Source organism: Callionymus lyra, chromosome 15 (genome assembly GCF_982586985.1).
Source record: "Callionymus lyra chromosome 15, fCalLyr1.hap1.1, whole genome shotgun sequence".
NCBI classification, from domain to species: Eukaryota; Metazoa; Chordata; class Actinopteri; order Syngnathiformes; family Callionymidae; genus Callionymus; species Callionymus lyra.
In genome coordinates, this window is record NC_141832.1 from 15,734,691 (window position 1) to 15,761,077 (window position 26,387).

The window sequence follows — 26,387 nt, forward strand, 5'->3', positions numbered from 1 at the left end:
CTTACTCCAGTACAAAAAAAGGCACTCAACTTAGTTTAGTGAGTTGTGAGCGCGACTTCTGCAATGTAAATAAGCCGATTGGAATTTTTACTAGTAATATAAATCTTTCATATTTCCAATGATAAAAAAAGTGAACGTACTATAATGCTAAGGAGCTCATTGAACTTCCTGAAATAAAACCAACAAACCTAGAGGCAGCATTTTAGCTAATGAAGTTATGCTATGATTTAAAATACAACATTTAAAACATAAAATCGCTATAATACTTATATTTACACTAACACTTAACTTCGTTTGACCCTTGACTTAGACCAATAGTGGGCTATTCAATGTCCTTAGGGGCCACATTTTTACAGTGACTCTTGTCAAGTGAAATAAAGGAGCTAAAAGCCTGGATATAAAACCTCAAGTTACATATAGAATCAAGCTATAACTAGGATAAAATTACATCTGAATAGAATTTTAAATTTGATGTAAAAGCATCTGTTCAAAAATTGTTTTGATATTGTTGTAATACAATATTGAGAGGCAATACATTTTCACAAAAGCCAACTAGTCATATTGAGAGTTTAACTGGTTATACATACAAAATAAAACTGTTAAATTCTTCATGTGCTGTGTCTTTGATATTGTCAGAATCTGAAACTTTTGTTGTCAGTGTTGTAGGTAGGTAGGTAGGTAGAACTTAAACTTAAAATTGTTTTTTCCAAATTATCCACAGCAAATTTTCATAAAAAATAATCAAAATAAAATAAGAACAAGAACAATATAGGATTATTTTGTGGATTCAATACAGTAATTCATTAAGATAACACAATATAACAAATAGGAAACAGAACCAAGCATCAAGGCAGCCATTATGCAGCACCTACTTATGAGGGCCAAAGGGGTCAAAGGGACCACTTGTGGCCCCTGAACCACACTTTACCAATGTCTGGCTACGAATACTATACATTTTTTGCCGCTTTGTGTACATTTGACACCATTGTTTTATGCCATCTTTGTTAAATTGAGGTTAATAATATGTACAAACGTCTCAATATGCAGACGACTGTCTGCTTTTCTTTGATTCATTGAAACTTTCAGATTTCGGTCCGTTCACAAACGTGTTGACAACGCAGCGAGAGCGTGTCTCGTGTCAACCCCAGATCGCCAGAGATCCAGCGTTCATCTCTGATTAAAGGCCTCGCAGCAGGGAGGGGAATTCTTGACAGAGTTGAGACACAAACAGCTGAGCCGCTCTGAGCCGCTCTGACCTGTCCGAGTGTTTGTTGCCAGGTGGACCCGAGCGTGGGATGAGATCTTTTCTACGAGATCAGGTCCAGGTAAATCGGCTCAGGTGCTTCTTTGGGAGAGAATAGAGCTTCTCAAGCTGCTCTTCGGAGAGTTAAGAGTCAGAGTAAAGCATCTTGTAGCTGCAGTTAAGCATCAGAGCTGTGTCTGGATCTGCCTGATGCTTCGCTTAATAACCCTGTCATTAGGCTTTGTGTGTGTGTGTGTGTGTGTGTAGGTGTGTGTGAGATGCCGGTCAAGCTTGTTGTCGGAGCAGCAGGTGAGATCACTTGTCAGTCCACTTCTGACATCACCATCGCACTTCATGTTTGTTTCTGCCTTAATGTTTCTAAATCCAAATTCAACGTCGACCAGGTCCGAACACGAACACATACTCACACACACACACACACACACACACTCACACTCACACACACTCACACACGCATTCATCTGATTCTCACGTTGTTGACTCACCTGCTGACACAGTGAGAAGTGGCTTTTTAGAAAACATGCGAACAGCAGCAGATGGAAACAGAAACAAAAGCGTTTTTTTATCAACATGTCAAAAGATGTTTATACCTGTTTTTCACACCTTTGTTGCAAGAAAATGAGAGGAAATGTTCTTGTGACTGACTCGTGTGTTAAATAGTCTTATAGTTTAAGGCTTTTATGATGTATTATTCTTAGTTTTTAAATTCTAAATTGTTGTTATAGTCAATTTGTTTAATGTGAGGACTGAAGAAAATGTTTTTTTTGAGGTTTTAAACCATTTCTTAATGGCAAAAAATAGTTAATAGGGAATAATACAAGTTTAAAAAATGGATTAAATAATGAACATGCAGTGTATTTATTATATCATTTTTTAATGTTCTTATTGTAAAAGAACAAATTCATGCAAACCTTATTCCAAAACTAATCCAAAACTAAAATGGCATGATAAGAAAAAATAAAATCCTTGTTTTAGAACTAATGTTGTTGGTTTTTGCCCCGTTTGGTGAAAGAAGAACACATGGAAAAACAGATTATTCTAAAGGTTTAGCAAAAAATTTGTCAATGTTGTGGAAAGAAATACTTTTGGACTCCTGCCAGAAAAAAAAAGCTAAATCCTCAAAACACTAAAATAAAGATAGCGTAAAAACAACAATAACAAGACCAAAGGTTCAAGCCGTAGTGATGTCTGGTTAGTTTAAAAAAAAAAGAAGGTAAATTTACAAAAATGACATAGGGATGACCTGGGATATTGCAAAAAAAAAACACCCAAAAAAAACAACCAAATATATATATTGTTTTTTTTCTTGACAAATTCAATACAAATAAAGGCCTATTAAACTACTTAACCAAACCAAAATATTGGGTAATGTTTAACAATCTTTATAAAGTTATTTCTAAAGTCTCTTGCTGCCAAAAAAAAGGCAAAAAGTTTGAAATTCGACACTTTGAAAAAACTACAAAAATGAAAAAATAGTTTGATGAAAATGTATTTATTTATAGCAATCTTAATAAATCCATCCTTTTTTTTAGCATTTTTCAAGAAGCCATATAAAGTACAAATCCAAACGTGACCTGACACAACCTGAAAGTCTCTGGCTCGACTCCAGCTCGGGGGAAACCTGTCGAACTGTAAAGTAACACTTTTGTGTAGTATGAAGTGCGACAAGGTGTAATTGGAAGCCGTCGATTGTCATTGTTGTTGTTATGTTTGCATTTTTCCATGTCACAACAGCAACATTTTAATGGGGAAATTATTCAAATCAACAAGAGCCACAACCCAGAACAAACACACTCTACGAGGCCCAAAGCAAACACATCAACGCACACCTTTTTATCAGGATGAAGTACACACACACATCATATACAGCAGTGTGTGTGAGAGATGAGATAAGGGGCTTAGATGAAAGAGGGGGGGGGCGGCTGGAACTCTGACTGACATGGCAGCTCGGGGGTAATCCTGCTAATCTCCTTCCTAGCTCAGGGGTGCCGAGGAACTGGAGGCCTCTGACCCTGGACCACACCGAGGTGCTAACACACACTCCGCACACTTTGTATCCCCTCTGACACACACCTCAAACACACCAAAAAAAACCCAGAAAAAGTCAATCATTGACTTCTAAGGAGGGCAGAAATGTGCAAACCATGTTTGAGTTTTCCCGTCGTTCCCGAGTCATTAGGTCGGATTATGAGGCTGATTAACCGTGATTGACTCGAGCAGGAGAACCTGGCGAGCAGCTGATCCGACGTCGTCGACTGTCACGAGCGTAACGATAACGATGACACTTTTATAATCGCCTCGCAGACGCAAATATGGAGACGTCTGAGGCTCATAACAAAGATGTCGGCGATAAAACAATAAATGAAGGTAATCATTAAGATTTATGACGTGCTGGAGGAATTCAAGGGAGGAAAAAAACATACGGAAAATTCAAAATAAAAAAGACATTTCAGTGAAGATTAAGCCATAGTTAGTATTTTTGGTGAATGATTTCGAAGTTGTTTGAGAAACAAGTATCACTGCCATAGAGCAGCTTTTATTTTGAAACCCATAACTGTGTTCCCAGTTTCCTCTTTTGGGAGCGACACACTTGGAAGTCTATAATGTTATTTGACAACCACTATTGTTAAGGAAAAAGAAAAAAACATATTGATTTAAATACTTTTTAATAATAAATGATATGATATAATAACCTGTTGGTTTTAATATCTGCATTATAGTTGTTATATTGAGAAAATGTTCCTTCCTGAGACCTTGGCTCAAAGGTTTTCATCACAACAGGGAACAGTTTGAGTGGCTGGACCCAGAAATGTTATATTTACCAAAATATCAGTGACAGGAAGTGCATGTCTGTTTACTATATTGTCTTATTATTTTATTTACTTGGACATCAGTTTTAATATAAATGTATTGAGATATTAAAGCTGTACAAAAATACTTTATCATGAGTTAAAGTCATACAATAGTATTATATTATGAGATTAAAGTAGTTCAAAATACTATATTAAGAGATTAAAGTACTCTATTACAAGATTAAAGTCATTCAAAAATACTTGATTACAAGATTAAAGTTATACAAAAATCCTTTATCACAAGTTAAAGTCATACAATATTACTATATTACAATATTAAAGTAGTTCACATAAATACTTAGAAAGGCGCTTTACAAATAACCTTTACTTACTTACTTATTTATTACGAGATTAAAGTCGTACAAAATACTTTATCAAGATATTAAAGTCATACAAAAAAATGTTATCACGATATTATTCATACATAAATACTTAGAAAGGCGCTTTAAAAATAACCTTTACTTACTTACTTATTTATTACGAGATTAAAGTCGTACAAAATACTTTATCAAGATATTAAAGTCATACAAAAAAACTTTATCACGATATTAGTCATACATAAATACTTAGAAAGGCGCTTTACAAATAACCTTTACTTACTTACTTATTTATTACGAGATTAAAGTCGTACAAAATAATTTATCAAGATATTAAAGTCATACAAAAAAACTTTATCACGATATTAGTCATACATAAATACTTAGAAAGGCGCTTTACAAGTTACCTTTACTTACTTACTTCTACAAATATTACTTACTTACTAACTGATTTATTACGAGATTAAAGTTGTACAAAATACTTTATCAAGATATTAAAGTCATACAAAAAAACTTTATCACGATATTAGTCATACATAAATACTTAGAAAGGCGCTTTACAAATAACCTTTACTTACTTACTTATTTATTACAAGATTAAAGTCGTACAAAATACTTTATCACGATATTATTCATACATAAATACTTAGAAAGGCGCTTTACAAGTTACCTTTACTTACTTACTTCTACAAATATTACTTACTTACTAACTGATTTATTACGAGATTAAAGTCGTTCAAAATACTTTCGATCACGGTAATAAAGTCATACAAAAATACTTATTAACAAGATTTGTCATACGAAAATACTTTGTAACGAGATTAAAGTAGTACAAACTATTTTATTACGAGATTAAAATCTTACAAAAATACATTTTTACCTGACTTAAGTCATACAAAAACACCTTTTTTTACGAGATTAAAAGACAACAAAATACTTCATTATGAGATTAAAGTCATAAACAGTGGATATGGAGTCATCTAAACAACAGTAATATTTGAATACAGATAAGGTAAGGTAAGGTAAGACTTTATTGATCCCTCAGGAGGTCTCATTCGGGAAATTGTTTTTTTCCAATAGCCACAGAACATACAGCAATTTTTCATAGAAAATTAATCAAAATAAAATAAGAACAAGAACAAAGATAAATGAATAGAAAGAACAAGATGATACAATCGAAGTCTAAAGATAAAGATAAAGAACATAAATATTTATTTTAAGATAAAATAATATACAGAGAATTTCGTAGTTAACATTTGAAACATTTATTTCAATTCTCTGGTTTACGTTAAATTGACTAAAAATATTTGAAAGAAAAAAAAAAACACTTAAAAGGAAACACGCACCTTCGTGACGTGACTAGCTTTACTTTGAAAGGTTGGCCCGGAAGTTGCCGTTTTATCGACGCATAAAACAAAACAAAAAATGAACATTGTGGTCTTTGCTGTATATTTGCAGCAGTTACTTGTTCTTTAAATCGTATTTAACTTTATTTTCAGTTTTATTTATTTATTTATTCGATGTATCACGGGTGTCAAATGTGAACCTTGGTTATCTTATCCAAAAGTTTAAAATTAAAAGCATCCATTTCTTCACAACTTTGACGACTTCTTCACAGGAAGACACATTTTTAGCATTTATGAGTTAGCATTATTAGCTTCGCTCTGTTTAAAACACTTGTTTTTTAAATTAAGAAGAAGTATTTTGCATTTTCTGGTTGAATTATGTAGTTGAAAATGAAATCTGATACGTACCTAAAGAGTTGTTTTAATTTATAAAATGAACGAGTAAAATTAAACAACTATTAAACAAAAAAAAAGTTACTTTCTAGATTTGTTTTGTTCTTTTTCTAAACTGAGTCACTTAAATGGACTCTGATGCAACTGTGGAACTGCTAACATGAACATTTTAAAACTTTTTGTAAGATAAGAGAACATATGTTACCATTGATTTACTCCTTATTTCAGTTTTCAATCATTATATATAGAAAACAAGTAGTTATCGATACATATTAGGATGTTTTTATTCTCTACTAGTTGACAACAAAAACACCTTTTTTTACGAGATTAAAAGACAACAAAATACTTCATTATGAGATTAAAGTCATAAACAGTGGATATGGAGTCATCTAAACAACAGTAATATTTGAATACAGATAAGGTAAGGTAAGGTAAGACTTTATTGATCCCTCAGGAGGTCTCATTCGGGAAATTGTTTTTTTCCAATAGCCACAGAACATACAGCAATTTTTCATAGAAAATTAATCAAAATAAAATAAGAACAAGAACAAAGATAAATGAATAGAAAGAACAAGATGATACAATCGAAGTCTAAAGATAAAGATAAAGAACATAAATATTTATTTTAAGATAAAATAATATACAGAGAATTTCGTAGTTAACATTTGAAACATTTATTTCAATTCTCTGGTTTACGTTAAATTGACTAAAAATATTTGAAAGAAAAAAAAAATCACTTAAAAGGAAACACGCACCTTCGTGACGTGACTAGCTTTACTTTGAAAGGTTGGCCCGGAAGTTGCCGTTTTATCGACGCTCTCTTGACGCGCGCCTCTCCTCCTAGATAAGTTGGCGCGGGCGTGTGCGCGCACATTCCCAGAGAGAACAAGTGATGGGAGCGGAGGTTCCTCCTGGTGTCAGCGTCACTCCGGACTCCTCACAGTGAAAACTGGTGATGTTGCAGCGGAGGACCAGACTCGATGATCGCTAACATGCGCAGGAACACATCGACCCGGAGCTTCTATGGAATATAGTCCGCCTCATCACACCCTCCATGTCTTGCCATCACCCCACGTGAAGAACAGACTCCTGGTCTTCTGTATCATGTTGTCCCTGTGGGTCTACATGATCTATTGCTGTGTCGGATACTGCGCCACCCTGCCGGACCTCAGCACCTACGGGCGCGACCACCCGGAGTCCGGACCGGAGTCCCAGGGCGCGTCCAGGGACCTGCTGAACAACGACCCGGACAGCCGGGCGGAGGACTGGGAGGAGGGTCGAGGGGAGGCGAGGGAGGAAGCCCCCTTCAACGAGACGGAGAGTAAGAAGCTGCCCCAGGCGATCATCATCGGGGTGAAGAAAGGGGGGACCCGGGCGCTGCTGGAGTTCCTGCGCCTGCACCCGGACATCAGGGCGGTGGGCGCGGAGCCGCACTTCTTTGACCGCAACTACGACAAGGGGCTGGACTGGTACAGGTACTGACCCGCTGCTCCTCTCACCCGCTTTAGGGAAAATATGTGCGACTTTAGGGATTCGATAGTAGAAGCAAATATAAACATGTTGAACTACAAACAAACATTACAAATGTTGACCCATTTATATTTACAAATAATTATCATTTATTGTATTTAAAAATGCATTTTGCGTTTTTATTCATGAATAAAAGCGAACATTATGACGCATATAAAAGCAAAAAGTGACGCACATCAATTTTTGAACCTTAACTTATTCTTAAAATCTTCTTTTTGTAACTTTATTTTCAGTTTTATTTATTTATTTAATACATATACCAGGGGTGTCCGAAACATTTGTCGACAAGGGCCACGTTTTTTTGTCTTTCTTCAACCAGTTCAACACAACTTTAAGAACTTTTTCAAACATTTTTAATAAAAACGAATGTTTCCCTTTACTTAACTAATCTTATATATATTTCTTTACCATTTATAATACTGTTGCTACTAATAAATTGTATTTAAGTTGCTTTTTTTTCTTTTTTGTAACTAAAGGAGTGAATATTGTGACACATAAAACAAAACAAAAAATGAACATTGTGGTCTTTGCTGTATATTTGCAGCCGTTACTTGTTCTTTAAATCGTATTTTACTTTATTTTCAGTTTTATTTATTTATTTATTCGATGTATCACGGGTGTCAAATGTGAACCTTGGTTATCTTATCCAAATGTTTAAAATTAAAAGCATCCATTTCTTCACAACTTTGACGACTTCTTCACAGGAAGACACATTTTTAGCATTTATGAGTTAGCATTATTAGCTTCGCTCTGTTTAAAACACTTGTTTTTTAAATTAAGAAGAAGTATTTTGCATTTTCTGGTTGAATTATGTAGTTGAAAATGAAATCTGATACGTACCTAAAGAGTTGTTTTAATTTATAAAATGAACGAGTAAAATTAAACAACTATTAAACAAAAAAAAAGTTACTTTCTAGATTTGTTTTGTTCTTTTTCTAAACTGAGTCACTTAAATGGACTCTGATGCAACTGTGGAACTGCTAACATGAACATTTTAAAACTTTTTGTAAGATAAGAGAACATATGTTACCATTGATTTACTCCTTATTTCAGTTTTCAATCATTATATATAGAAAACAAGTAGTTATCGATACATATTAGGATGTTTTTATTCTCTACTAGTTGACAACAAGTACATTTCTGACTGATGACAGAAAATATAAAAGTCATTTTTCTTTTTAATTGCTTATATTTGTTTTAAATATAAAGTGATGTGTTTAAGTTTCTTTAATGTCATTATATGTTGGTTTTTTTATACATTTTATCGCGCATCAAGTATTTTGTGATAAATAACACCTTGCATGTTTACCTAGTAGTTAGTAACCAGAATTGACCTTTTAAAATATTTAAATTGATCATTGCCAGTGCGTGTATAATGTACAAAGCAGCAGGGATGAGGATCAGCAACTCTATATTGGCATTTTGTTTTGTTTTATTCGTAGTAAATAAAGTGAATCTTTCAGCAAATACATGCATAGCCAACAAGCTAATTGGATGTAGCTAATTATATTGCTATTTCCGCTACACTGGAGTAGATCCATCTCGATCCTAGGTAGCTAAAGTAGATTAAAAAAACATTTTAAAAAGTATTTTAAATGCTTAAATGAAATAATTTATCACTCTAGCTCTAACTAAAGAAGTCACAGAAGTTCGTCTGTTTGTCGCAACTAGGGTAGTTGTTGTGAAAGTAGCTCGACAGCTAAACACTAGTGGTCACTGATCTTACTGCACTTCTTGAAGGAGCTAGTTTTGAGTGTGTTCAAATGTTATGAAAGTCTGACACAGGGCGACCTGAACTTTCTCTCTCCAACCGACACAACCGTTTGAGAACTATTGATTTTTAGCTTGAACGCGACCTTGGTCTTTCCAAGAAACTATTTGAACTGTTTGATTCAACGCCACAAATTCTTTTTTTTTATCTAAATGTTGAAACATCGTAAGTGTCATCCGTGGAAATGATTGACGCCCTTTAATTTCCCGCCCGAAAAAAAAGAAGAAGTTCCGCCTACAGGTTCACATCTGAGCGGCCACATTGTTAATAATGAGAGATGCTGCTGTTTAAAAAAGTCCATGCGAGTGAGTTCGGGGATTACCCGGCAGCTTCGGCGTCGGCTCCTGAGCGCCACAATAGAGGAAGTGAAGCGTTCGTTCAAAGGACTTTCTGCTTTAAGCTCCACGAGAATTTCCGGACAGGTTCTGAGCACTTTTTTTTTTGGATGATCACGTCTGTGGATGGTCGTCTTTTGTCCATCTTCACTGAGAGAGCAAGTAGAGGCGACTATTGAAGGATGAGCTCAACAATTAACACCACATATATATATATATATTTAAGTCTCTCAAGGAAGTGATTCAGTGTTTATATATCTGGGTTTTTGTTTCCGGAGTACCATCTGGATCCTCACATTTTTTTGAAGAATTGTTCAAGTGCAATATGATCTCCAACAGATTCCTTTTTCTTTTTTTAATGTGTTTTGCGAGCAGATTCTTTCGCACTACTGCCACCTCCTGTCATAGTGAGCTAATTTAAGAAAAAATAAAAGTTTCTTATTATCTTAAAGAAGTAAATGCTGGGCTAATATACCAACTTTTTTTACTTGTACCATTGACGTTGGTGTTTTGTTTGTTTCGGTCACGATATCATTTAAACTTTAAATTAAATACTTTTTGACCAAAGATTCAAAAAGATTGATCAAATGTTGGCAGTACAGAATCAGCTTCATTAGCCAAGTATAAATATAATGACAATATACAAAGAATTTTTCCTTCGGATGTTAGGAATTTGTATTTTGTCCAAAGAGGAAACAAAATGAAAATAACAAAAAGAGATAAAATAGAAATAAAAATAGAATAATATGTATATTTTACATAAAAATTATCTATTTATTTGTAAAGTGTCAAAGTCATAATCGTTCACTTGTATGGCCTCTGTTCGCACCTCCTGCTACGTTCCGAACTAGCAAAACATTATTTTACACTAGGAAAATCACTAAATTAAATCATTGTTTTTGTGACTGTGGTCACAAAAGACATCATAATTATTTACTATTTTTGTATGTTTTCTAGATAAGCATTCGGGAATACAAGTGATTTCGCAGTAAGATCCCAACTCAGACACTCTTAGAGTCTCTGGATCATAGGATTTACATTTTATTACCACGAGCCAACAAAATTCTTGAATCACAGACACATTTGGATCGTGTTTAATGAATCCTTGTTAAATTTGCTTAATGGTGCTAACCCCGCGCTTTTATTTTGTTAATCAGTATTCAAAGATAAATGATATAGATTAGTTTTAACTTGGAATTTCTTATTTTGCAATCAGTTATTGAATGTTTGGAGCACAATATTTTAGATTTGTATCTATCCACTTAATAATCTGACGGTAAGATATCAATCACGATATAATAATAATAATATATTTATTTATATTGAACTTTACATTGCGATACTAAAGGAACAAACCTATGTAGAGTTTCTTTTAAATTATGATATTGTCATTGCAAAGGCTTCAAGTCTGCTAAAACTAAACTAACTAAAATAAAGTTTTGATTTGGATCAAAATGTATCATCAATACAAGATGGAAGTATGTAGGTATTTTGATGTTTTTAAGTGTCTTTTTTGGACACTCAGTCGCTACATCAGCATTGACATACTTATTTTTGCCTTTTACTCTAAAAAGCAACAGATTACTCCAAACACAACGCTTGGAAATTTGAACTTTTGGTGAAATCTATATTTATATTTAACACGTAAAACCAAGTGAATATTGGATAATCGTTGATTTTAAAGTATAAAGTCCAGAGAAGGTATCCCGAAAAAAAAATAAAAAAATCACGATAATTAAACGTATTAAGTTAAAGTTAAACGTATCAAAACTTTTTGAACACCCACACTATCTGTTATCTCTGCTAAACAACGACTAAAAGCTAAACATGCTAATAGCATTCATTTCCCTTCCAAAGTGCTTCAGTCGTCCACTGGAAAATAAGATGTTGGGCAACCGACTCGAGTTCCTGCTGATTTATTCCAGCATATGTTTCCCTTCACACCCGCTCTGCACTGGGTGGGCTTATCAGTTCCTGTTGTGGCATTGAGTCGTGCCCACACCATTTATCTGCAGTGAGTGGCGCGTCTCCATCCCGCGGGAGGTCCTCGCCCAGCAGGACGCCGACCACAATGCATCACGTTTCCAAACCGGGGCGGACGATTGTAGCGCACTTGCTCAGACGGCGGCTTCAGAAGTCGTGGGAACGACTCCTTGTTTTTCGCGACTCTCGAATCATGTTCTAGTGGAGTTTTTAACAGCAGCTACTTCCCTCCTCTCCAGGGTCCGACGTATGAAATAATGAGCTGCCTTCTAGCATAACCCACCGAGGGAGACGACAGCGTAATCCGAGGAAGCTTACCGCCGGCCGGAGGAAGATAGAGGGCAGTAAATTTTAAACTTCAGAAAGCGCAACAGCATTAGAGGAGCTGAATGAGGGGACGCCGAGGAACCCCCCCGAGGTCTGCATTAACCCCGACAATAAAAGAGGAGACAATTAGTGTGAAACATGTTTTCTCTGGCTTCACTTTGTATGCAAATGTGCTCAGAAGGGTGAAAGTGGCCTTTGACGGCGCTCGGCGGGAGTTCATCGCGGAGAGCATTCACTGGGATCTGCCCGAGAAAAGACTTTCAAGCCCTCATAGAGTTTGACTTTCACAGATTCCTGTGCGGAAAACTTGCATTTCCCATGAGTCTCGGGAAGTCTGTTGGTTTTTCGCTTACTCGACTTTTTTTTTTTTTTTTCTTTTTTCATCATCGCTCCAAACCAGCAGGCCGTCTGTTTAGGTATCAATCAGCTCGATGGAGTTTATCGGAGGGAAGGAAGAAGGGAAAAAGTGATGGATGATTCATTTCGAGCAGATCATGGAGAACATCAGGATCCACATGTTAAGGGTTTCAAATGATGCGATTAATTTCAATCAAGTCATTATAAATACTTTATCTTTTTAATCACATGAATCTATCCTTTAATGATAATGAATTAATAAGCTAGTTTTCTTTTTTTGTGTGTGCGTTTGTCACTACTTAACTTGGCTTGTTGCAAACTTACAGAACTTTATAAAGACTTGATGTTTTCTTGTTATTTAATACATTGATCACCACCTCATGGTCCAAGAGGCATTTGTTACCGGGCCTCACAGAAGGAAAAAATAATTAATATTAATATAATAAATTTGAATATTCTTTTTTTTATTCATTATTATGGTCTGAAAAGTATATGTTTTTTTTTCTTTTTTAAATCATATTTTCTCTGAACTAACATTATCCTGTGACACATCAAGACACTGGTTTAAGTCAAATTAACTCAAAAAACGATTTATGTAATTACTGCTCTATTGATTATTAATGTCTGAAATCAGTTTTTTCAGTTAAAACGCATATGATTTATTATAACTGTTTTGAATGTTGGCCGTTTATGGTGAGATGTAATAAATGATTCGATCAATTAATTACAGGTTATAATTAAATTATATATACTGTTTTTTTCTTCAATATTAATCAGTTTTCTTTATTATAAATATTTATATAAATATAGAATAAAAACACATGTGGCACATTACACAGTGATAACATGTTACAAACAATAAAATGACTTCATGAAGACACTTTTCTCATATTGTTCTGCCAAACAAACATGTTTTCTTTTTTCATTTGAACTTATGTTGATGTCTTTTCTAGGTCATTTGATTGTTTTTATCAATTAAATACATGTTATGATTTATATGGGCTGTTTCTTTATATATTATAATATTTTATATAATCATAGAATAAAACTTCTACAGTGAGAACTAAAAATAATACATTTACTTCATGAAGATGCTTTTTCTTTTATACCAGCCACCATAATTAATTTAAATGAAGAATAAAAAACATCAAGTTAAGGGCTTCTCTTAGCTCTTTTAGGTGAGATTAATAATTAAATAATTTATAGATTTATTATAAATAACCTTTAGTTATTTATTTTTGTAAATATTTATGCATATATGTAATAAAAAAGATTTGGATGGAATATATATATATATATGTCAATATTTCCATTTTCTTTTCTAAATTATTAATATTATCAAACAATTGATATAATGATATAATAGATCTGGTTTATTTATTTAAAACCTAAAAGACAATGAGCGGAGATTAAGAATCCGAAAATGTAGATTTTAAAGGATAGTTCCTGATAAGAGCACTACACAAGTTTGACTTATTTGAGAAAGAGCTGAGCTAAAAGGCAACTGAGTGAATGATGCTCACACTTCAGGCGGTGATGAAATCCATTTTGCTTAAAACTATAAAAAAAAAAAAAAAATCCGTCTTTGGAAACTTTCGATTTTACCCCAGACTACTGGCAGCAGGGGTGTGATATTTTGCCCATGGCAAACTAGGCTACGGGAAATAATAGGTTTGAAAAAAATAAATCGAAGGAATTGTTGGACAACAGTACTCGTGTAGAATTACGTACAATAAAGTCATACTTCGGTCGCTCCACCCAGCACTAGATGCTACCATTTAATATTCCTACGATGTTTCGAAGAGTCTAAAATGTGTTTTTTATCCAAGTGACACAACACTCCTGCAGACTGCCAACGCCTGTAATGTGCATCCTTCCTCCCTTTTTACGAGGATTGAAGATTTCATTTGCCACAATAGTCCCCGGGGGCCGGGCTGGAAGCAATTTGTCAAACCGTACCACTTATTACGGCACTTTGGAAACAACGGCTTCGAAAACAAGTTTTACTCCGATATATCCCCCGGAGCTGTGGGCTTCCTCATCTCCTCGGTTTGGTTCCATCTTCAAGAGGGAAGATGTCGTTTCCTGCCACTTCGCTCGCCGCCGAGACAGTCAGGGAGTGAAGCTTGGGAGACGGCCAGGGTCTGCTTTGTTGGAGTTTTATCCATTATTCCGTTGAAACTAAAAGAAATATTGACCAAAACTTGTTGGCGTTGGATTCCGCCAATTAAGAATGAGCATTTATTATTCACGAAATTGAATAAACCTTTTTCAAAGACGTTTCTAGAGTAGAGGACGTGCAAAAGCCAGGTTGTTTTTGATCATTGGCTCAAAAGAAAGTGCCCCAATGATGCCAGTGTTTAAGATAAGTTAAGGAACAGTAGTTATTAATGTCAACAATCATACCGAGACTTCCAATAATGGTAAAAAAAAAAGAAAAATTAACCAACGTTTTCTGATCCCGGATGAGTTTCTCCTGAAAGGGAGAGGAAATACCAGTCCGATAAAATTATTTAAAAAAAAGTCAGATTTATCCTTAATAAATAAAGGATTAGAGAGTTTTTCTTATCAATATTGAGACAAGTTTTATTTAAGATTATTATGAATTTATTAAACGGTAAAGAAAAAAGGTTATTTTACAGACGGTTGATGTCAAATTAATATTTTACACAAATTTTTGCAGAAAGAAAAACAAGCTCCTCAACATGATATAATGACACTTGTTTGTCATAGAAATAACTCTGCTGGAACACACACAAATGTACTTGAGTGCTTGAAGAGAGGAAAAAAAAACCCCACTTATCCTTGAAATGAATTGAGTGATGTAAGTCGCTTAGAACTTGAAGAACTAATTCCGTTTTTTTTTAGATGTGATCGAAAAGACATCCAGCTTCGTGAAAATGTCGCGTAAAACCCCCAAGATTAATGAAAAATATCCAAATGGGTTTCATTGATTCCACTTCAAATGTAACTGGTTCCAGTCCGTGGTGTCACGTCGTCCCATCTACCACATGGTAAAGTCGACCATGTTGATTACATTTCTAATGAAATCATTAAATACTGTACATTTGTGATGAGCTTTTCTTTATCCTTGTAAAATAGGAATGTTGGCTTGTTTGATGAAGATATGGTCGGGAGCTCAGTCACCCACCAGGGACTCAGACAACATCTGTCCACAAAAATACGTACATATAGACACAAATTCCCCCAATTTATTTTTTCTGATAAGTCTTCTAAACTACTGAAAGGTTAAAGTCCAGAAATTTGGGCAAAAAGACAGAACCAGAAGGCCGATTTCTTTTGAAAGCAACCACCATATATACATGTTAAAGAAGAGATAGCAGTTGTTCGACTGAAGCCAGGCTGACACACACACACACACACACACACACACACACTGTTCTTCCACCTCTTCTTTTCTACAAGCTGGGTCCGTCTGACTGCCAGGTGGTTCAGTTCTGACAGGAATAAGCCACATTAAAGAGAGTTATGAGGTGTTTTTTTTACTCACTGTAGACAAGTAAATTATAAAGACATTGACTTGAAAAAGATTGATTTTTTAAATCATACGATTAATCCAATAGTTTGCCAAACAGGTCATTTTAAAATAGTGCTGGTGCGAGAAACCATGTGTTTTCGTGTGTATTTATGTGCTTTATAACAACAATAATGGAAACTGAACAAACATATTGACAAAGAAAAATGTACTTTAAATGTGTTTAGATTGTAATACATTGTGTCTGTTTTAAGTTCTATTAGTTCAGGGCTAAATTGTGGAAGCTAGGAATGTAGTGCGTGTAGTGACTGGACTCAGTGTGTAATTGAACAATTAGTTTGCTGGAGCGTAAAATAGACATGTATCGCAAGAGGATCATATTAGCTTAATAAGAAACCTGCTTCAAAAACACACTCAAAACACTAAAATCTAAAAAAGATCAATGCATAAGAGAAATACACGAGAGAACACAAGAGAGGTTGACATACCATGTGTTGGATGGGAGGATATGACACCACGGACTGGAACACGGAAACTTAAGAACTGTGCTGCGTTTCAAATCGCAGTGCACTGCTTTATACTACACTGTAAGACGGAGCACTTACTTGCGCAGTACGCAAAATTCGAACAGGGTAGTACAGTTTCAAACACTGCCACTACACACTTACCGTAAATTCCTCGACAGCTTCTTCTTCTACTACTTTTTAGCACTGATTGCAACCAGCAGCTGAAACACGTTGACACTTGTTTCAATTGGCGAAATATTGTGTCAAGTTATTAAGTTGTGTTTCATTGTGTTATTATTATTGTTGTTGTGTTGTTTTGTGGTAAAATTAGTGTCTTCTCGAGACATTTACGCAGGGATCTGCTCTGAAGACGTATTTACTGTGACGTAGATTCCGCTTAGCCTCATTTGAGTGTGCATGGAACACTACATTTTCGCACACTGCTCAGTGTGAACGCACTTGTGTACTCAAAATATTAAGTAAGTACAGAAGTGCTACATTTTGGCCACACCACCAGCTTCAGGAGCGTTGATTGTTCCAACTGGGTTTTGTTTTCCGTCAAGGGGAACCATAAAGTGGACGGACATTGGAGGAAGTTAAGAAAATAAAAGCAAATACAAACACTTTTTAAAAAACATCATAGAATAGATTTGATACAGTTATATGCGTTTGTCTTCAACGCAATACAATGATATTTTACCCTTTATAATAGACTTTTTTTAATCTGCATCTGCACTTTCTATTGGAGAATTTTTTGTTGGTGTTTAAAGAAAACCTTATTTTGATTTGACAGTTTTTCGAGCTTATACAGATCCACTAAATTAAACACAATTTTTAGAAAGTCAGCTAAGTTCTTCTGAGTGGTTCAAAGGTTAGACAAGACCAAAACAAAAATGAAAGATTGTTCAGTGCAGTTTCTTGCATACGTGGCTCACTTTACACATTAATAAGTTAATAATAACTAGCAATGATGTAACCGTGTGTTGCACAGGACTGATCTAGAGTCTGCAGATTAACCCGACAACGCAACTTTCCAATGAACTCCACACAAATCCGTAGACAAACACATGCAGGCGTTATAAATTCCTACCTTTGAACCTGTTTCAGCGATAGCCCCGGCGTACGTACTTAAACAAAACAGTCGTGTTCCTGCGGCGTCTCCACGGCAGCCTGGGTCGTCATCGACACGCCTGACTGGGAAGCAGACAAAACAAGCAGATTATCAGACACGCCGCGCCTGACATGATAAAAAGTCGTGTTGATGTGGTTAGAGGTGGCGACTTGTGTCGCTGCGAGATAAATGGACAGGACTCAGTAACATGCTAACCGTTAGCAACAGCTTGTTAAGTCATAGGAATACACATTTGTACAAAACTATTGTTTGTAATACGTTTAAATGTTACAAGTGCTTTAATTGTTGCAGTGCATATTGGGACTTTTGCCAGCATGAATCTATTAATTAACATATTTAAACATCTTCAGCGGTCATTTTTTGTTGCTAGATACAAAAAAAAAACAACACATGATCATATACTTAGAATCCTATACCTATAACCCAGAGGTGCTGGTTCGAACCTGAAATGTGGGAAACTTTTTTTTCTTTCGTGAATCAATCATCCATTTTTTTAATTGATCGTGTCCCGTTGTTTCGTGAAGTCGTGTGAAAAGGGTGTCCTTGGCGAAGGTATGTGGGGCCCCAGTGCTTTTCTGGTTTCGTCATTTAACTTGGGTGTCAACATCAAAGGTTCAACTACTACGTTTACAAAAGTCATTTCCTCAAGTTTAGGCAGGATTTTTGGACCATTTTCACCTCATGAAATGTTTCTAGGGTTGGGTATCGATCGGAAATGTTCAACGTCGGTACTGATACTGAAACCTTCACTTGATACCGGTGTCTACTGGGTACTTTTTTTGATACCAATTTCATAAGATTAAAGAAGTTTTTTAGGGATATACAAAGTACAAATCAAGTGACATTTTTTCCACTTTGACAAATTACCACTACAAGCCGTTTTCTTACAGAAGAAAGAAATGGAAAAATATTAACCAGTGCAAAATAACACTTGATTTTTCTTCAGAAGAATCCACACATTAACAAGTTTTGATCAGACGTGGACACCAAAAGACAAAGCATGTTTCGATCTGTACTAAAAAAGAACCGAAGTTCAATTCCAGGCCCTAAATTTGTCCCCCTAAAGCACCCTGACATAAAGAAAGTAGGTTAAAGGTAAGGTTTGTTTCTTTCTTCCCGAGGGCAGGTTGTTGGTTCTTCCACCACAAACAAGCGAAGGAATACAAGATTAGCGCTCTCAGGAGAAAGCGAGGTGACATTGGGTGAGGGAATTGTGTAACACACATAACCTCCCCGTGTGCGTTTGCGTGCCAGCAACAAGCGATTATACTTCCTTTTCCCATAATTACCGTGACTCTTCTTCAACGCTCAAGAGCCTTTTTTCGGGGCATGTTTCCACTGCGCTCATTTCGAGGAGCTGCAGCCGTCGAAAAGAAAGAGCATTTGAAGCTTCGCTAGCGTTCAACAGATGGCAGGAAATTATGGTGATCGCGCTGATGACATGGCTGCTCGACTTTTCCTCTGCTTGACTTTGACGAAGCGCTCGCCATGGGAACATGACTTTAGTACTGGCAAGCTTTAAGTATTTTATTTGGTCCTTGTGATGTCGAGCAACTCAAAATATGGATGCGAATCACAGAAGACGACGTTATGCAAAGTCTTGTTTTATGCTAGCTTTGAACTAAAATCAATGATTTCTTTCTATAGTCCTAAACGTACACGGATTGAATGCTAGTCTTTGTGTCAAGGCCCCGTCTTTCACCTTCAAGTTCGTCCAAAAAGACACTTAAAAACATACCAATTCCCTCTTTTATTGAAGCCTCAACGTGAAGAATTGTTCCAGGAAAAATTAAAACAAGTCTATTTTTCAACTCTTTTTTAGTACAAAACGTACACGGGTTTACTGCTAGTCTGTATATTTTGTAAAATTGAAGGCGAATTAAAATTATTAGAAGCATGACGGCATCTTTACAAGATAATATTACAAGTTCCAAAAGCAGAAAAAATGAACGAAAACATCGGCATCATTTTAGACAATCTTTTAAATATTTTTTTAATTTTATTTAAGAGTCACCGCTCAACGGTTTTGCCAGGAGATCATTTGTACCAGAGACTCCAAATGATCGTATTTTATACTTGACTATCGTAAGATAAGTTATAAGTTTACGAAAGATTCATAGTCAAAAAATAAAACGTTTAAAAAGCATTGAGATTCGTGTTTGATGTCTTTGTGCGGAATTTGTGATGTGGACGAAGCTAACCATTTAGCCGAATAAACACCTTTCGATACACAGTACTATCGAAGTATTATGGTCGGTGCGAAATTTCGATACCCGTTTATAAAAACTGCAAGCATACGTTTTATGCTTACTTTGTCCTTGTGATGTCGAGGATGCCAGGTCAGAAACTATAAATATTTCCGTCAACAATAGAAGAAGTAAAGTCTTATCTCAATGACAAGCTATGCTAGCTTGGAACTAAAACGGTTTCTTCCTACAGTGCGAAACGTACGCAGGTTAAATGCTAGTCTTTGTGTCCAGCCCGGTCTTTAACGTTTTGCAAGTTGGGTAGGACAATATATATTTCAAAAAAATATAGCCAAAAATGTAAACAATTCAAAATAGAAGCCAAATTATCAAAAGCGCAACAAGATCTTTATGAGATAACATTAAAGTGCCAAAAAACAAACCATGTTAAACCATTGAAAAAAACTAAATTATGGACAACATAATTTTCGCCCATGTTTTCAATGTGTTGTTTGAGAGTCAGTGGCTCAACAGAGAGACTCAAAATTATACTATTTTCATGCTCGATTATCATTCGATAAGTAGACCCAAGAGTCATCCTAAAAAATAAATAAACGTAAAAGCATTGAGACTTCTAGTGTTCGATGTCTATGTTTGGAATAAGTTTGGTTGACGAAGCTAACCCTTTAGCTAATCAAGCTCCATTGACATTGTACACCAGATAATTGCATAGGTCCGAATACAACCATACATTGGCAGAATGGCCAAATTATCGTATACGTTGCCTTTTAGTGGATTATTGGTCGTGAAGAGGGCGAAAATATCGTGCAAATATTACAACTATCGTACATCCGGCAACACTGGGGCTCATCCTGTCGTCATGCAGTTTTGCTTCCCCAGACATGAACGTATTCCAGGGCAATTACTCGTTTCATAGAAATCATAAGGTCCTTGTAGGATATGAGAACTTTAAGAAAAAATTAAAATGAAAAAAAAATGAAAAAACAGCCCCCTCCTGTTGGAGGCAGTCAACCATCCCCATAATGCTCCTGAGTGTGTTTGGCTTAGTCCTAATCCCTCTTGGCTCACTTCAGCCATTATCCAGTCAGCGCTGCAGTTAACTGGCTGCATTATGATCAACTCCAGCCATCCGGGGTCAAGACAAATATGGAAAAAGACAAGATTTTTCCCCTCCTCGAAAACACCTTCCAAAAAAACTCCAGACGTTAGGAATAATTATAATCAAGGTGCCGGGGAAAGTATTGGCCCCGACAATAAAGGGATAGAAATACTTCCGTATTCACTGGTAAATCTTCCTTTGTGACCCGCGAGTGGAATATTCCTGCGAGAGGTTGGAGGGAAGATTGAGGTCTTAAGGCAGCAGACGGAGATGAATGTCTTCTATCAAGCGTGCATTATGAAGATGTCAGCGAGTGTTTATTGCGCTCTCACGCAATTGTACGGGTGATCGAACCCCGGCTTAACCTGCCAGTGACGGAATAGCTCGGCTGAAGATGTAATTCATGTGTTTTAATAAGCCCTGAGATGTTGATACAGAGGAGCTTTCGCTTCGATTCCATTCACCGTAGAAGAGGCCAATCAAAACTTTCATATAAAAGGAGCCGCAAAACACAAATTGATACATTCACAGCTGCTAAACATCTCAACTTTGATTCCCGTGTGTGTGTGTTGGCGTTTAATGCAAGCGTTCGCTTGTCTCTTAAGGACTCACTTAAGATGGCTTCCGCTTCAACCTCAGCACTTTTAATAGACGACGTAACCAACAAATCAAAGTATACTTTACACCACCGTAAGTGATTCACTTCCAAGAATCAGTTCAAAAATATGTCCCAAATCTTTATCAAAGCATAACCGTTTTATAGACGACTATAGATAAGGTTTTAAAAGTATAATACTGATGCCATGTATGACTTTTCTTTCTACCTTTTAAATATATACTTTATTGTTCTCATAGCATCATCCATAAAATTAAAATAACATCTAAATGAGTAAAAAATATGCACAAATCTTGTGTAAATGTCAAAAATAAATAAATATTAACAGGAAGAAACAAATATATAAGTTAAAATAAGGTGTTTTAAGAGTGGTATAGTTGTTTTACAGTATATTGTTTTCAAAATAAAGTAATTTAATAAATATTGTGTGGGAAATATTGGGTAGTATGTAAAAAATATTAAACATTAGAAAATCAAATATTTTGTATATGATTAAATTAGATACAATTTTAATATTTAATCAAAATAATTAATACACTGAGGAAGAAAAAACGAAACACTTTATATATAATCATTGAAATTAATGGTCTATTAATATAAATCAATATGATAAAACAAAGACTTTTAAGATAACTTAAAAGTGAATAAATGCTAATTAAGTTGTTGTTTACCGCTGTAAAAAATAAACTTGAATATGTCTAAACACGACTTCAGTAAAAAATAAAATAAATCAATTGTGACTTAAAGTCTATAGTTTGTGTTTTATAAAGACTTTTCTCGTGACCATAACTTTTTTACTTGTAAAATAAATGTCTTCAAAAATTAAAATGAAAGAATAATTCAAAAATAATTGTCTAAATTCATGTATACAAATAAAAAAAAGAATAAGATTCATATTTTAAATCTTTCGCTACAAATACGGAATTTATTTTCTTAATAGTGGACTTTTTTTTTTACCCCAATAACGTTTGTAAAATGTCCAAACATGTAATTTTTTACTTTTTTCTAATTTATCTAAAGACTTAGAACTAAAAATTCCAAAAATGTTAACCTTCTTTTTTTTAAATAAAAATCAATATAAATGATGGAGAAGAACATGTTTATTAGCTTATAAAATAATATTTCTTTAAACAATTGAAAATAAAAGGGAAATTATGACGTCAATTTTAAATTGAAAGAGTTTAAATGCATATGTTTTTGCATCAGATATTTTAACTTGATAAGTAATCAATAAGGGTTGAATAAACGCAAGCTGAGGGTCTTTAACTTTTATCTTCTTCGCAGGGAGCTGATGCCCAAATCTTCCGACGGCCAGCTGACCATGGAGAAGACGCCGAGCTACTACGTCACCAAGGAAGTCCCGGCACGAATCCACAACATGTCCAAAGACACGAAGCTCATCGTGGTGGTCCGGGACCCGGTCACCCGAGCCATCTCGGACTACACCCAGACCCGCTCCAAAAAACCCGACATCCCCTCCTTCGAGAGCCTCACGTTCAAGAACAAGTCGGCGGGTCTCATCGACACCTCGTGGAGCGCCGTCCAGATCGGGATGTACGCCAAACACCTGGAGCGATGGCTGCTGTTCTTCCCCGCCGACCAGCTGCTGTTCGTCAGCGGCGAGCGGCTGATCAGCGACCCGGCGGGACAGGTGGCTCGCGTGCAGGACTTCCTGGGTCTCAGGAGGGTCGTCACGGAGGAGCATTTTCACTTTAACCCGGCCAAGGGCTTCCCCTGCCTGAAGAGGCCCGACGGGAACAGCAAGCCGCACTGCCTCGGGAAAACCAAAGGCCGGACTCATCCCAACATCCACCCAGAGGTGGTGCAGAGACTCCGGGACTTCTATAAACCCTTCAACAGGAAGTTCTACAAGATGACCGGCCACGATTTCGGCTGGGACTGAGAGGAGGGGTCTTAGTTGAAAGATCACACTCTGATGACGTTGGGTCTCCTGTTTACCTCGTTCTCCTAACCACGTTATACATTAGCGTCTCCCGGCCACCCTGGAACATAAATGGGTGGATAAATACGGTCAAAAATCTTTAGACTTTTAGGGTCAAAGACCTGAAATTGAGGGGGGAAAAAAAGACAAAAAAATGTAATGTTTTGGAAAGCATCCAAACATTTTTGACGAGGTAATACATCTCCGAAAATGTTGTATTTTGATTTTGGTACACCCTGAGGTAACTTAATGCCATTTTTAAATATGTATTTTATTCATTATTTTTCATCAATTCATGAAATACGGCAGTTTTTTTCAAGAATGTATTTAGTTTCTTCATGTTTCTCATTTTTTGTTACATTTTTTAAGCAAAAGGTTACATCAGGTCATTGGTTGGGAGTTTTATTTCCTCAGGGGCCACATTTTATACCGTGGCTCTCATGAGGGGCCATCAAGTAAAGAAAATTATGGGGAAAAAAAAGAACGTAAGTTACAAAAACGAATCTAATAAAATCTAGATAAAGCACTAAAATAATAAATGTATATAACTTTTTTACATTTGATGTTAAAGCACAATATTTTATTCACTTAAATACTTGACAAAAACAGGACAAAAGATCTCAAACAAAATCCTGATCGTCATATTTAGAGATTTAAGGGTCTACGTGATTTGTCTGATGGGTTTTGCTTTTGAGGGCCATATGAATGCAGTCAAAGGGCCGAATGTGGCCCCCGGGCCTCGCTTATTTTTGTTCAGGTCTGCATTAAATAGGTTACAAACACAAAGAAAACAAAAAACTTTCGACAAAGTTAATATCACTTTTGATTTATTCATATTTCCCTACTTGTATGTCAAGTGTTAATATCAATAGATAATACATTTTAAAGTAAAAAAAATATTCTATATATTAAAAAATATTTGACACAAAAATACCTAAGATAGTTTAGGCGTGTAGTTTATAATGTTGCCATGAGTTGAAGGATATGTTTCAAAGTACATTTTTATGAGTTTATTTAGTTGTTTTTTTTATTTAAAAAAGACATTTTGCGCTCAGGACAGGTCGGCGCACGAGGCCCAGCGTCACAGAGAGAGAGTGTATAGTATTTGTTAGATGTGTACAAATTTTAAGAAGTCTATTTTATGATAATTTATTTTTCGATGAGCTCACGATGCTGCCTGACGGTTTCTTGATCACTTTTCATTTCCTCGTCTGACAAAAAAAAAAAAAAAAAAAAGCACAAAATTTTACGGGTATTTTCATTTTCAATCATTTGCTGCTTCAACACGAACCAAATCCAAAGGACACGAAGGTGACCCCCCCAACACACACGGGGGGTCCCGTGGACTCACTTAGTCGGGTCGATGCGGGCGTCAGCTGATCCGGTGTCACTCGCCAGGTGGATCAATACCGTAATGGCTGCTCATCATGTCAATTAGACCTGACGGATGGCACCGCCTCGCGCTCTCAAGCGCCGCAATAAAACACGGATCCATTAACGGGCGGCGAGATTACGCCTGACCCCCGGCGGCCATCTTGATCAAATTCATCCTCCGCTGGAATGTTGTTGTTTTTTTTTGAAGGATTTAAAAAAAACGTTCTCCAGGTGTTTCTCGACATGTTTGGTCCCATAGATCTGCTGTACGACATCCCTTCATCCCTTCTTCTTTTTGTATCCGAGTCATGGAGAGACACGGATCTAATGCATCATCACACGTGGTATTAATGTAGCGACGCCCTTCATATACGTTCTCAGATTCCTCTTCAAAGGCGAAGTCGTGTACGGCTGAGTTTTAATCAGCCCTTCGGAATTTACGAGCGGGATGAATGTCGAGGTAAAGATAATGTCGTGCGTCGCTCCGGACGAAGCAGGTTTGATCGATTAAGGCAGAGATTAACAGTCGTGTCGGGTTTTTTTTTTTTTTTTAATGAAGTGAGGAATAAAATTATTCTACGAGAGACTGATGTGTCTTTTCTTAAGTGTTTCAGTGATGTTGTAATGAAGCTTCATGAAGCAGTGTCGTTATGTTCAGAGTCCACTAGATGGCGGTCTCTATACTACACTGTTTTGATGAAACATCATTTTTAAAACTGATGGCGCCACCTACTGACTTCTAAACAACACGACACTGTTTCATGAAGCTTCATCAGACCATCACTAGTTTCCGGTCTATGATGTTATTGATCTGCCATCCTACTTGTGACACCAAATATATGGATGAACATAAAACATGTTTTATAGTTTAACACTAGCCAGGAAAATGATAAATCAAGATGGTGAAGAGGAAATTATGATACAAAACCTTTTTGTACCGTGTTTTTTTTTTCCTTTTTACTTTTGTCTACAAAAGATACTATTTAAATCAACGTTTAGATATTTATTCAAATTCAGAAAATCCAATTTACAACAAAACTTCAAGTTTAATTTGGCAAAACAAACAAAAACTTTTAAGAAAATACAATACAAATAAATGATACAAATATTAACGTTACACAAAAACTTATTTTCGAAATTTTTTAGAGGTTGTTAGCTCAAGGTAATGACTTTTTTTTTTAGGGGGAGGGGAGGGAGGTTCAGGTAAGAAAATAAATATATATTAAATATAATATTAAGGTCTTCATATTGTTTTTCTTTTGAAAATATTCTTATAATTCCTACATATTATTCTCCAACACATTTTACATCATCATCTTAACTCAAGTTAATATCACTTTTGATTTATTTATATTCTTGTTTATACAGAATATATTTGTTTTATACGAGTTGAGAACTTGTATTTACTCACTTATAAACATAATATATTTTTAAAACAATAGAAAATAAAAGGGGAATTGTGCGTTATGTTTTTTCAAATATGTAAGTAAGTCAGTAAGTAATATTTATTTATATAGCGCTTTTCGAGACCAGGGTCACA

General features: G+C 35.6%; 1 protein-coding gene across 2 annotated transcripts in view; it reads left to right on the forward strand.

Moving 5' to 3' along the window:
• Positions 1 to 7,081: 7,081 nt before the first annotated feature.
• Positions 7,082 to 26,387, forward strand: part of hs3st3b1a (heparan sulfate (glucosamine) 3-O-sulfotransferase 3B1a) — a 37,464-nt gene continuing 18,158 nt past the window's right edge. Inside the window, exons 1-2 of one of the 2 annotated variants that reach the window (XR_015713425.1) lie at positions 7,082 to 7,647; positions 22,816 to 25,405. Coding sequence is in view for 1 of the 2 variants with exons in the window: in XM_087809533.1 (XP_087665659.1) it covers positions 7,196 to 7,647; positions 22,816 to 23,434 (1,071 nt within the window). In the remaining variant the exon portion in view is untranslated. Of the gene's footprint in view, positions 7,648 to 22,815; positions 25,568 to 26,387 lie in introns of those variants that run through there. The other variant, XM_087809533.1, reaches the window with a different exon arrangement.